The sequence below is a fragment of the Athalia rosae genome, chromosome 6 (genome assembly GCF_917208135.1).
Source record: "Athalia rosae chromosome 6, iyAthRosa1.1, whole genome shotgun sequence".
Taxonomy (NCBI): Eukaryota; Metazoa; Arthropoda; class Insecta; order Hymenoptera; family Athaliidae; genus Athalia; species Athalia rosae.
In genome coordinates, this window is record NC_064031.1 from 6,179,611 (window position 1) to 6,192,689 (window position 13,079).

Below are 13,079 nucleotides of genomic sequence, written 5' to 3' on the forward strand. Positions count from 1 at the left end.
AAGAAATTCGTAATCAACAAACAAAAACTGTCAAATAATTGAATATAATCTAGGGGTAGGTTTAGGAGGCGGATATAAATCAAAAGGGCAAAGCCCGGCAATGTTACAATATTTTGAAAATTGACGCACATCTAAAAATACGCCACTTCTCATCAGCCTCGCATGCACGAGAAAGGGCCTGTACCTGCACTTGTTGAAAAAAGCACGGTGTGCATCAAGGTAGGAAGGCTATTCCCCCCCCCCCCCCCCCCCCTATTTCTATCAAAAATATCTGAAATACGAGTTTCTGGTATTCAAGAATTGCAAAAACTATTAGAAATATCTAATTTCCGAAATTCTAGTATTTCATTTTGAATCAATCAGTCGTGAATATGAATAATTTAAAGAAAAAAGAATTGTGAGTAGAAAAAATTTTGAATTTGTCGATTTTCCATGGCATAGGGTAGACCCCACTTTCAAACGATGACTAAATCAGTAATATCACCAAATATAATATTAATTTCTCGAAAAATGAGTAATTTTTAGGAAACGAAAAATTAATCTTACAAAGTATTCGTAATAGATACAAAATACGTTGATAATTTTCAAAAGAAAGAACTATTCTTCGAAGATTTATATTCTAAGCATTTAAAAAACGAAAAAAAAATGTCGATAATTCGTTTAACATAAGAAGAACATTTTCCCGAGAACGAGCAATTTTGCATAAATAAAATGTTAATTCTCTAAAAAGTTAATAATTGCTCCGTATGATATACGAACAATTAAAAAAATGTATACCAAGAAAAAAACAACCTATTATTTAATTTTTGACAAATCACCACCTATCGCAATATTAAAAAACAATTTTCAAATGAGTAAGATAAAATACTCAGGTAGTGGTTCATCAGGGACCGTTAACCACCGTATGTATTCCAAGGTGATTTTTATGAAATATCTATTATTGTTCAACTTTGAATTATTCAAAAATATAGTTATTAGTTTTTGTGAAAAATGGAAATAGTTATTGAAAAATAAATAATCAATAATTTGATTTGAGGTTAACATTCATTTAGAATTTTATTGAAAGCAATCATTCATTTTTATGACAATTGTTGATTCCATTAAATGAAATTATTTACCGTTGTAAAGATTGTTAATCTTATTCAAAAAATTATTGATTTTTTAAATAGTCATTAATTTCATTCAAGGATATTTATCTATGATATTATAAAGAATATAATTATTAGTTTTTGAAAAGATTATTATTTATTTTCAGAGATAATTCATGTTTTCAGAAATCGTTATTTATGTAAATAAAAATTAGCGATATTTGAATAATTAATCCGAAAGGATAATGAGGAACTTCACACAATTCTAAAAAGTTTGACCGAAGAATCGACCACGTATGTCAAAAAGAAACGGTAAGTAAGGTTCCGACGCAATCGCGAAGACTATACTGCCCGTATGCAGTCGGGTTTATTTGGAGCAGTGGACTCATGACATTAATTTTATCTTAACAGGAAGACGCACTATTATAAGAAACTTACAATTGAGTACAATGGAACAAAGAGCTTATATTAAAGCTCAGAAGAAGCTCTTAAAAAAAAAACAGGGAAACGACCTGATACTTTTGAGAATTCTCTTGAGTTCGAATTATTAAGTACCAACATGTCCCATGAATAACCAAGCTGCTGTGAAGGAACCTGCTCTCTTGTGGCGAAGCATGTTTTGCTGAAGACGCTGATATCAGACTGCATCGGGGGAAATTGCTAGTGTGCTGATAAACATTCTGAGATCACATATTATTCAGTTAATGTGTAATTACACAATCATAAATATTATATTACACTTGTACACGTCTATCGGCTTACTAAAATTTCAATAAACTTGCACATTTGATAAACATTTCACTTGTAATTTTTTTCTTCATCTACCTACGGGAATTTTAAATACTCTACACGAACAGACCATGCGCTTAGTAGAATTTCAATTGTAAGCGGGTAATCTATCGTCGCCATTTTGCAATTTAGTTCGAAAGAGGTGGGATCTAGCGTACGTGGCGCGCTAAACATAGACCGAAAATTTAACACAGGACGTTTCCGCCTCTGGTTCGACGCTAGTAAAAAGCCACCTTTTAAAAAAGCTTTGCTTCAAAAACCTGATTTGACTATATGCGGGGCTGGTATACAGAGCTGTAATCATCAGTTGAGATAGCCATCAGTTTTGAGATTCTCGCAAGATGAAACGTCTAATTGAAAATCATCAATGCTTGCAAACACGAGTCCAAAAGTTCTTGAGGTTATCTGTCCACTATCTATAGCAACGAACAGGCTATACTGCGAGAATTACTTTACCATGGAATGATATGGCAATTATAGAGACACTCTATTGATTAGCGGTTGAACTCCAATTTTTGTGTATATAAAAATCGTCATTTCACCAGTCTCACCTATAAAGTATCATGAGGATTGCTGTCGAAGGTTGTGCTCATGGCGAGCTGGAAATCATTTACGAAACAATTCTTTGTTTGGAGAAGATTGATGGAAAAAAGATAGATCTACTCATTTGCTGCGGTGACTTTCAATCCACTAGGAACCTAACCGATCTCCACTGCATGGCTGTACCAGACAAGTACAAAGATATGTGTACATTTTACAAGTGTGTATTTTAATTTTGTTGCCTTGTAGATAGCTAATGAACAGATGTCTGTATACGTACGTACATAATAATGATACTTTTACATTGAAAGATCTCCACTATCTGTCATGAAATCTAATTCTTCTGATTTCAATTACAGGTATTATTCAGGTGAAAAAGTTGCTCCGGTACTAACAATATTCATAGGTGGTAATCATGAAGCGTCGAATTACCTTCAAGAATTGCCCTATGGTGGATGGGTTGCTCCTAACATATATTACATTGGCTACGCTGGTGTGGTAAATGTGGCAGGAATCAGAATTGCTGGGATATCAGGGATTTATAAAAACCACAGCTGGATGCAGGGACACTACGAAACACCTCCATATACAGATAAAACATTACGAACTGTTTATCACGTCAGGAATTTGGAAATCTTTCGTTTAAAACAGGTGAATTTTTTTGCACACCATTAAATTTAACAGAATAATCTAAATTGAGAAGAGTTTTTTTCTTAGCTCAGTGGCAGTATCGATATATTCCTATCACACGATTGGCCCAATGGAATAACAAAATTTGGCGATGAAAACGGATTACTAAGAACTAAACCATTTTTCAGGCAAGTGAAAAAATAATAGTCAGCTTTCTTTGAAATGAACAAATATGAAATAGCTCTACAAGGCCAATCAGTTAATTTTGTTATGATATACTAGTAAAACATGGTGGATAGTAAAATGTAAATTACAATAAAAGTAAGAAGTTGTTTACAGGCAAGACATTAAAAACAACGCACTTGGGAGTCAGCCATGCATGGAACTGCTACAACTTCATCACCCATCCTATTGGTTCTCGGCCCACCTTCACTGCAAGTTTGCAGCACTGGTTCCCGAGCAGAAGGGTACCAAAGTCACAAAGTTCTTAGCTCTCGACAAGTGCCTTCCAAAACGAAAATTTCTCCAAGTTCTGGAGATTGAACACCAAACGGATTTGCCTATTGAACTATCTTATGATCTGGAATGGTTAACGATATTATTTCTGACAAATCATTTGTTGAGTGTAAAAAAAGGCCTACATTACATGCCAGGTCCAGCAGGAAATGGACGGTGGATTTACACACCTTGCGAGGAAGAGAAGAAAAATATTTTGAAGAAGTTCAATAACGACTTGAGAGTACCTGAAAATTTCAAACCTACAGTAGAATCGTACAACCCACAGCGCTTGGAACCTCAGCCTATAAAGCTACCCAGGATGCAAATAAACATTCAAACTACAGTATTTTGTAAAACTTTAGGGATCGATGATCCTGGAGTGCTCTTACAAATGGTTGGAAGTACAGATCATACAGAGTCTAAATCAGAGGATGAAGATACAAATATCGTTGACATTTCAGTTACACAGCACGATTGCAGCAATATTTCATATACATCCATGCAAGAGAGCTCTGATCAAATGTATTCGAGTGAATGCGAAGACTTGCAGAAAGTTAGAGAATCTGCACAGTCGGACTTTTTATCGCCTGTGTTGAATAGCTACTTATCAAGTCCAGATGTCACAGAGGAAAAGAGTGGGAACATAAACGTGTCCAACGACAATCAGGAATCAGAGGTGTCTGTCACAGGTGAGTTGAAAACGAGTCTCATGATCTCTTGAAAACATGTAATCCATCTTCAAAATGCTGCATTAACTTTGATCGATAAGTTCACTTGTTGGTATTTAGACTTTTTCCAATCAAGTAATTGGATCTTGTTGAGAATGGTGGTGGATGCAAATAACAGGAGAATGTATTCAATGAACCGTGACTTGAGGAAACTTTATATGAACCATAAAACTAGCGAAAATGTAGTCAATCTCCGTTTAATTTTGCTTACAGATGACGACGAATCTGTAAAGATGGAACCTAATTGTAAAAAATTCAAAAGACGAAATTACTCAATATATTCGTCGACACTTTGAAAAATCTGTAGGACTTATATTCCAATAAATCTATTTCTACCTATACAATCTTGGTTGTTAATTGACTCGCCACAATTCACTATCGCGTGAGCAATCCGGTCATCTCCAGTTTCGGTTTCATACATTATACCATTCTTTCAAAACGAAACGGAAACAAATCATTTTACAATCTGGTTGCTGTTAGTTTTTCAATTTGATATAAAGGTATGTGTCCATATGACCTGAATTTATAACTGACAGTTTGTACACTTACAGCTGGAAAATATATCCATCACTTTAAACTTCTTGAGAATTTGAGTTTCCCTAGCGTTAGTAGTAGTATAAAATGGTGAGTAAACCTACAGTGATGTATACATATAACCACCAAAATTTTCCGATGTTTTGTGTACACACGGGGCCGTATTCCAATATTAGCTGCAAATGCTGAAAATCTAGAGGAAAAGGGTCGGGCCTGCAAAAAGTCCAGTAGTGTGATAAAGACACAATATTACTCACAGCGCTTCCAGCAAATATCGGAATATGGCCGGGATTGCGAATGGCTACAACAGTACTGACGCAGCATTATTATTATCATCTTTCCAGGTTCGCTGTTCTTATCGTCATTGACAATAAACCTTTCACTTCTATTGATAGATTATCAGTATCTTATCTGCAGCACAACAGACAACACCACAATTCTATTCTGTAATCGTTCAACTGTTTCGACTTCTCTAATACTACAAGAATTTTCAAATCATGATAGAAACTGGTGGGTACATTAATGTCATTTATTCTAAAATCAAACGCTGAATAACACAGGGAATTAACTTTTACTCTTAATTTATTCTTCACAGTACTTGGTCCAGTCGAGCTGTCGGCTCTCGGTAAAATATTGACTCATGAACATCTAGCGTTAGATTTCACAGGATTCTATGTGCCACCGCCGCCTAAACTCACAAATTATTTCGATAAAAAAATTACTTTGCAGAATGTTGGGCTCGTTAAGCAATATCCGTGAGTTTTCTTGTATTGAATAAAACCTCAGATTAAATAGTTACTATGTAAGGGCAGGCTGAAATTATTTAAACTGAACAGCAGTATAGATTTGAACTCTCATTACCATCTCTGCTCGTTATAGTGATTAATCTTTTCACAGGTACGCTAGTATGCATAATGTTACATTCAATGACAAAGATACTCATGACGCAATTCTCTCAGATGTTCAATTGTTGCACAAATTTGGTGGTGGAACAATTATCGAGAATACCAGCCATGGACTTCGGCGAGATATCCCCTTCATGCAACATATCAATCTGGCAACTGGAATACATGTTGTCGCAGGCACCGGTAGACCAAAGTGCTTTTTGTAAACGAACCCAGATGTAGTTATTGCACAAATCATGATTAACAAGATTTGAGAATTGATCCTGGCGGCTTTGAGCCAGACTTCTAGCAGTATAATTGCTCAATCAGTTTTTAACAAACATGTTTGGTAATTTCCAAAACATAACATCTCATCACCATCCCCGAATGCAATGAACTATAGGCTAGCATAACGAAAATGGTTGGAAACTGGAAATATATTCTAGGCTATTACGTTGCCTCTACCCAGGCTCAAAGTACACTTGGCATGACCAAAGAACAGATGTATAACTTGATGTTGCGAGAAATGACACTGGAATGCGAAGGAAGCCCTGGCGTCAAAACTGGTTTCATTGGAGAAGTCGGCAGTTCTTGGCCAATTTGTGGTAAATTCTATATTAACTACAGAGCCCAAAAACATCACAGGTCAATTTGTGTTTGAAATAAGTGGGCTACTGAAATACTCATGTAGCGGGACTATCATTTGGGTATGCACAGATTTTGAGAAAAAGGCAATTCAAGCAACAGCAGAAGTACAGGCTCAATTGGGATGTCCAGTGAGTTTTCATCCTGGTAGAAATTCAAAGGCTCCCTTCGAAATAATTCGACTTTATTTGGAAGCTGGCGGCGCTGTGGAAAAAGCTATAATGTCGCATCTTGACCGTGAGTTCAAAATTTCTGTGATAATTTCCAGAAATTTTATTTAATCCTTCCGATAAAATTCTCTCTCATAAGGAACGCTGCTTGAGAATGAAGATCTTCTGGAATTGTCAAGTTTTGGCTGCTACTGCCAATTCGACTTATTTGGCACTGAATGCTCGCACTATCAGCTCAACCCAGAACTTGATATGCCATCCGATGCTCAACGTCTCGATAAAATCATGCTAATAAAAAAAGAAGGACGAATTGATAGAGTTTTGCTCAGTCACGACATCCACACTAAGCATCGTTTGGTGATTAAATTACTCAAAATAAGTGGCCGGGATATTCGAGATATGTGGTAGAATGCGATAACCATGAGAAATCTCAACAATTTGAAAATTTCCTTTTTTGCTTGATTTCACAGTTGGCATTTGGAGGGCACGGATTCTCTCATATCTACAACAACATTTTACCCAAAATGTTGACAAAAGGATTTTCGCAAGATGACATTGATGCCATGACTGTGAAAAACCCGACAACATGGCTTGCACCGTGATTTCATTAAGCGTACCTACCTTGAGTGTATTTTGTTACATTTGAAAAATGAATATATGAAATTTGTCAGTTCTAAAACCATATCTATAACTATAAGTTATCTCATTTCTGATTCCGAACTTAAATTCCTTCTTTTGACTATTACTTCACATCGGAAATTCTCCGACTAGGTGTGATCGCCCACATATGGCTAGATTTCACTTTGTGTAGATGGGATAACTTCAAAGTACGTTTCAGTTTTGAACAATGAATGTCCCAATCATTGAATTGCGACGTTGAATGATATGTGTTAAAAGGGAACAGCTAGACTAGGTTACTAGTAGTAACGAGAATAATGTACCATAAAGGCGTAAAAGACATAATTTCTGTTTTTATCTCATCCATAATCGTCTACAAACGTTTCAGTCGGCAAAATTACAGTTAAATTGGAATCGTGTGTTTGTTCAAACAAACTTCTTAACTAACAAGCATTTTTCCATTTCGGCCAACAACCACGGATGGAATAACGAAACTTGCACAAACGAACCGACTATTTCACCAAGAGATTGTAATTAAAATCGAAAAATAAGAAACATTTGTTCTCTTGCTTGAAATAATCGGCTGCCGGTCAAGTAAAATGCAATTAGGAAAATTAACACTGAAAATCCCTCCTGTTGTAAAAATAAAAAATAAGGCCTCTAGAGACCTGGCTAATTGTGTGAATCGTTTGCTTGGTATTTACCAGGCGAACTGAGCGCAAAAGTAAAGAGATGATCGTATTGATGGAAACTGCTTTCAATCGCGCTTGAAACGAACAAAACTTATGAAAATTTCCAAGTTGTAAGTTGCCAACTTCAGCAAATGATTAACAGTAAAAAAATCTGATGCTGTCGTCCAATTTCGTTCACACTTACATCGTAGAATTTTCTTTATAATTAATTATTCTACATGAACTTGACCAGGAGGCGGCTATATCAGTTAAGCACTTTTTGCCATATCCAGTCCTCCAATGTTAACAGAAGAAGTATTTACGACAAGAAATAATCCGTAATTTTGATTTTGAACTTAAATTAGCCAGACCTCCGCCTTTTATCGAATGAATTTTATTCCGAATAACCGACTCTTAGAGTGACTACTTCCTTAGAATGAGTTTTTAATTTGCAGTCAACTCAGTGTTTCTGACTTATGTAATCAGATCAAGAGAAGTTATAGGTTTACAGTTTTCTTCTGCTTGACTATTTGATTGAAAACTGTCTCTTCGGGATCGTCTTGTGAGGTATGCCCTCGCTTCATGTGGCAGGAGAATATAATTAGGGTTGAATTTATTGATATTATCGCTTAGCTTACTAGGTTACAATTCATCCTTTCTTGGTACGTCGTCATCTTCGTCCTCCTCTTCAGCCTGAAACGTTGATAAAGTGAAATCAAAGTGATTTTGTGCTTGCATGATTTGAAATCATGTAATAAAAATCTAGTAATTACCTCTTCGGCGCTTTGACCGTATTCACCTCCAGTTTCCAAGAATTTAGATAATCCCTCGAGCGTTCTCTCTCCGCTGTATTCGATGACCTAAGACCAAAATTCACATGAAATATCATCAACATTCATTAAGTGAATTTCCCACTTTTACGCAATGATATACAAATCTAGTTGAGTATTTAGATATCGAATCATGTACCAAAATAAGTATCATGAACAAAATCTTGGCGCATACCTTGTTGTCTCCTTTTTGGTACAGTTTGATCGTAGGGAAGCTTGAAATTTTGGTGTGTTCCAACTCGTTAGCAGTAGCATCCATCTTTGCAATTACGACAGTTTCGCTGTCCTTGAATTTCTCACCAAGCTGTGGAAAAAAATAAGAAGGAAACTGAATATTGGAAAATTCATTACATACGCAACACAATCGAGGTCAGGACAACAGTGATATCCGTAAGTATTATGCAATAGCAAATGCCTGTTTTAGCATAGTGAGCATAGCATAGTAGTTAAATACAAGCACACGCAGCGTTACACTTACTGCATCATAGACGGGTATGAGCTGTTTGCAATGTCCGCACCATGGAGCATAAAATTCTACCAGAACATCTTTTTTGGTGTCGAATACAATTTCGTCAAAGTTGGTGGTGACGAGTACTTTGACAGGCTCCTTGTCCCAGTCTTCAGGCAAGTCCTGGGAAAGGAGATGTTTCTTCAATTTGCCTTCTGTGAAAGCCGTTACGAATGCGAGAACGTTTTCGGGCGAAAGTTCTGCATTGTCAGGTTTGTACTTGGCCATCTCTTCTTCGAGCTTAACCAAGCGCATAGCTGGCACTTCTTTTTCACTCATTCCGAAGAACTCCAAGATTCTCTTATGATCTGCCTCATCGGCATTGATTATTACAAACAAGACCTGCAATAATTAGAACATTGTATGTATATCTTCAAATCGAGCAAATCCGAATCTTGCAATTTGGTGTACAACTGTTCGCGATCATTGATAATAACTTCTGTTGACAAATTCTTACCTGTTCCCTGAATTTCTTTGCAGCCTCCTTGATGCCCTCAACATATTTGTCGAAGTCTCCAGCCTCCTTGCTCAAAAACAACAACAAATGGCTCTTGATGTCTCCACCAAAGATCTTTTGTGCAGTGTTGTGGTTGAATTCAACGATCAAGGGTAGCGATTGACTTGCAACAAAACGTTTCAGTGCCTCTTCTGATAACTCGCTTTCAAATACGGCCTTGCCTTCGTCGAACTATGTAAAGTGCAAGGCATTATAAACAAAATTTGCTTACATTGATAGTAATGTCAAGGTTATTATGATCAAGATCTGCATACCTTCTTGAATAGAATGATTTTGCCATCTTCAGCCTCGTATTCAGCGAACACATTCTCGCTGCTAGAAATTCCAAAAGGTTGATCGTCGATGCTGTATGCAACGTTCAAAAATAATTTGGCAGCATCTGATTCCGGATCCTGGAACACGAATACGATTGTTGTTTAGGTACGAGCAATAATCTGATAAATTTTTCGTCTAAAATGCCGCCTGCCTTTAATGAAACCATTTCAACTCGCTGATTGACATAATTTAATTTCTCGGAACAAAACTTCATGCATAACGTGAGATTAAACTATTAATTCTTATGAAAACTAACTTTTCCAGACCTTCAAACAAGTCATGAAGAATCATTTGGTCAGAAATTTTATTCAATGGTTTGGTATTACAATATATGAAGTGAATAAAGGTATCAGTAATTCTTCAGAATCTCAGATGCTTTGCAATGGCTTCTTGCCATCATTGTGCTTTCTATTTTACCTCTAACCACCTCCAACTAACAAAAATATGCATGGATAGATTCAAAACATCGGTCACACGACTATTGCCGAATGTGCCTTTTTTTTGGAAAAAGTTTACCATGGGAAGAGTATTATCATCAAAATATTTTGACTCTGGCATCAGCTGCTCAACAAGTACAGAAACTTCAAACATACCTTGAAGAAACCGACAATGGCGACATTGTTTGCTTCAATGAAAGTCTTGGCTTCATCGACAGATGTCAAGTCCTTGGCAGGAGGCCCGGTCTTCTTTACAAGCCAATTGACTATATCATCAGCTTGGTGTCCACCGGTGTACTCAATGGCAGATCCCTTATGGAAGAATTTGAGCGTTGGGTAATGTCTGATGCCATACTCCTCAGAAAGGTCGGTCTCCTCGGTTGCATCCACTTTACCAAGTTTTACTTCCGAACCCAACTCTACCAACTGCTTAGCTGCCTTGACATATTCTGGAGCCAGAGCCTTACAATTGCCGCACCATGGAGCATCTGAAATACACCGTCATATATCAGATAAAATATACTGCTATATCTCACATAATATTTGGATAACATCAGATTTCGTTTTCTAAATTTTTAATGTAATAATTTGATTTTCGAATCGTTTATTTCAACTTGTTCAAAGAAGTACTCTGTTAACGCAGATCATGGTTATTGATAACACAACCTTTTAACCATAAGATAACTCTCAGTACATGTATTATATGTTCCAAGATATTGGATTACTCCTAGCGGAGCCACTACTTGAAAATTTCCTCAGTCAAAGAGCTAATGACATCTCCCAGTAGAAATGATACATCGGTGTGATTACAGGGAATCAGAAGGGTGAAAGTTCAAAGGTATTATGAGCAAGCCAGTCAGATAACTGGACTAAATTTAGGGTGTAATCTTGAGTAGCAAGTGGTAAAAAACAGGTCACATTTCATTTCAAGACACTGTCATTTTTAATCTGATAAATTAGATTCAAACTCATGAAAAGCAAAATGGTATATCACGAACATCGACGAGCCCAATAATCTTACATTTTTGCACAAGGAATGAAATGTTACAATCAGTCAGATTAGTGACTGCTAACGGATCTGGCATTTTTTACCCTAGATTAATGGTTTTTTTTCCACACAATGAATTTCAATTATTTTAATTTTTGAGGGATAACAATTTCGGATAATATGAGAAAGTCCATTGGGCAAATGCATTATGTGAATTAATCAGCTCTTTTTAAACTGTGAAAAAAATTGATCATAAATCGTGTAATGGATGCTATATGACTTGCGTAATGATCTTTCAGATAGACCTCAGCGATATGTCAGAACATGAAAGTTCAGGCTGAGGTTTTGTTTTTTTTTTTCTCACAACTCAACTAATGATTTAAGTCAATTGTGGAATTCTATGAAGAATGTGTTTCATCTGTTATTTAACAAAGCAGTGGGAGTCGTGAATTAGTAAAATGAGCAAGTTAGGACTAATTAGACATCAAATTCACGTTTAGATAACTTTTATTTCACTCTCCTAAATACTTGCAGCAATATACGGGAATTAGATTTCTGGGATGTACAAGATCAGTAACAGATTCAAAAAATTTTAAAGATCTCTTAGTGCGCAATGACTTGTTAAAGTTATTTCATTATTCAGGATGTGACTGAGATTTTTTTAACAAACTGCACCAGAAATTCACAGCTACTAACGTGGCATGCTAACTTCATTTATGGATTTTATGAAACAATGTAATTGATTTTCCAAAGAATTTATCAAATCTCATAATTCTGAGAAAAATCTTTGCTCTCGGGATAACAAGATGTGCAACAGATAGCCGTTGCATTATCCATAGAACAAATACGCATACAAAATATTGTTCCGCCCGATATTCAGGATGTGCAAACGACAAAATCGGAATGTACGTACGTATAAACTATTTGAAAAACGTTCGTCGAGGGTAATTGACTAATCGTTAGTCGTGAATAGATGTGGGAGACGAGGTACCATATGTTCGAGAATATTTGGACGAGATGATTACGATTTTTGCCCCGTTCTTCGCGAGTCCGTTTTAACGAAGATGCCGTCGAGTTACGGTAAATTCTTTGCCGCCTTCTTGAACGAGTGACGTGTCAAGTTGCTCATGGCAAAATTGGTTTCTGCTTCCTTTCGAATCTCTAGTGTTGCCAGATGACGTTATTTACGACTATAATGTTTGAATCTTGTCTCAGTCAGAGTTGCAGAGAGCAGCGATTCCAGAAGGGTAGACAGACGATCGAGCCATTAGCGATAAACGAAATAACTATCGGTTGATTGAAACTGAGGAGGAAGTCAAGGAAACTACATTTAGCGGTGGACGTAGAACAGGACTAATTGGAGATACCGTTACTTACGAAATTCGATGAGGATGTATTGGTTGTCAGTAATCGCCTCTTGGAAGTTTTTCTTAGTGATAATCAAAACTCCGTCCTCTTCTTTGATGGGTGTTTCGTCGCCGAAAACGGCAGCGACAGTAACGAATACGAGACAAATAATCGGAACAAGCTTCATGACTGCGATTGGATTTCAATTAACTCTATTATTTGAACGTTTAACCTGCGACGACCGCTACCTTTTTCACGCGGCTACTAAGAACAAGTGCCGGCAACTATCTAGCCAACAAAGCACACGGAACAAGTGACGAACGTGTCACTTAACAGCGGCAA

The 13,079-nt window shown here is 36.6% G+C and overlaps 3 protein-coding genes across 5 annotated transcripts; 2 read left to right on the plus strand and 1 right to left on the minus strand.

The window, feature by feature from the left end:
• The first annotated feature begins 2,047 nt into the window (after nucleotides 1-2,047).
• LOC105693029 (lariat debranching enzyme) lies at nucleotides 2,048-5,849 on the plus strand. 3 transcript variants are annotated; one of them, XR_007278953.1, is made up of 7 exons: nucleotides 2,048-2,637; nucleotides 2,777-3,068; nucleotides 3,135-3,235; nucleotides 3,387-4,234; nucleotides 4,825-4,897; nucleotides 5,152-5,317; nucleotides 5,403-5,452. XR_007278953.1 is itself a non-coding variant. In XM_012412674.3 (5 exons), exons 1-5 carry the CDS (start codon nucleotides 2,441-2,443, stop codon nucleotides 4,567-4,569), a joined length of 1,521 nt encoding a protein of 506 aa, XP_012268097.2. In that variant the 5' UTR covers nucleotides 2,049-2,440; the 3' UTR covers nucleotides 4,570-4,614. The 3 variants fall into 3 exon arrangements, 1 of the variants encoding a protein (XP_012268097.2); XR_007278952.1 differs by lacking the exon at nucleotides 4,825-4,897 and adding an exon at nucleotides 5,705-5,849 and having other exon boundaries at nucleotides 2,049-2,637; nucleotides 5,403-5,562; XM_012412674.3 differs by lacking the exons at nucleotides 4,825-4,897; nucleotides 5,152-5,317; nucleotides 5,403-5,452 and adding an exon at nucleotides 4,487-4,614 and having other exon boundaries at nucleotides 2,049-2,637.
• Nucleotides 5,174-7,188, plus strand: LOC105693031 (phosphotriesterase-related protein). The gene is made up of 7 exons (XM_020856404.2): nucleotides 5,174-5,317; nucleotides 5,403-5,562; nucleotides 5,705-5,895; nucleotides 6,138-6,296; nucleotides 6,409-6,573; nucleotides 6,646-6,863; nucleotides 6,977-7,188. Exons 1-7 carry the CDS (start codon nucleotides 5,305-5,307, stop codon nucleotides 7,106-7,108), a joined length of 1,038 nt encoding a protein of 345 aa, XP_020712063.2. The 5' UTR covers nucleotides 5,174-5,304; the 3' UTR covers nucleotides 7,109-7,188.
• A 269-nt stretch (nucleotides 7,189-7,457) lies between these two features.
• On the minus strand, nucleotides 7,458-13,072 carry LOC105693030 (protein disulfide-isomerase). Its single transcript, XM_012412675.3, has 8 exons — nucleotides 12,768-13,072; nucleotides 10,559-10,890; nucleotides 9,905-10,042; nucleotides 9,591-9,821; nucleotides 9,104-9,475; nucleotides 8,801-8,929; nucleotides 8,569-8,655; nucleotides 7,458-8,488 (listed from the first exon to the last, which is right to left on the minus strand). Exons 1-8 carry the CDS (start codon nucleotides 12,922-12,924, stop codon nucleotides 8,438-8,440), a joined length of 1,497 nt encoding a protein of 498 aa, XP_012268098.1. The 5' UTR covers nucleotides 12,925-13,072; the 3' UTR covers nucleotides 7,458-8,437.
• Nucleotides 13,073-13,079: the final 7 nt, after the last annotated feature.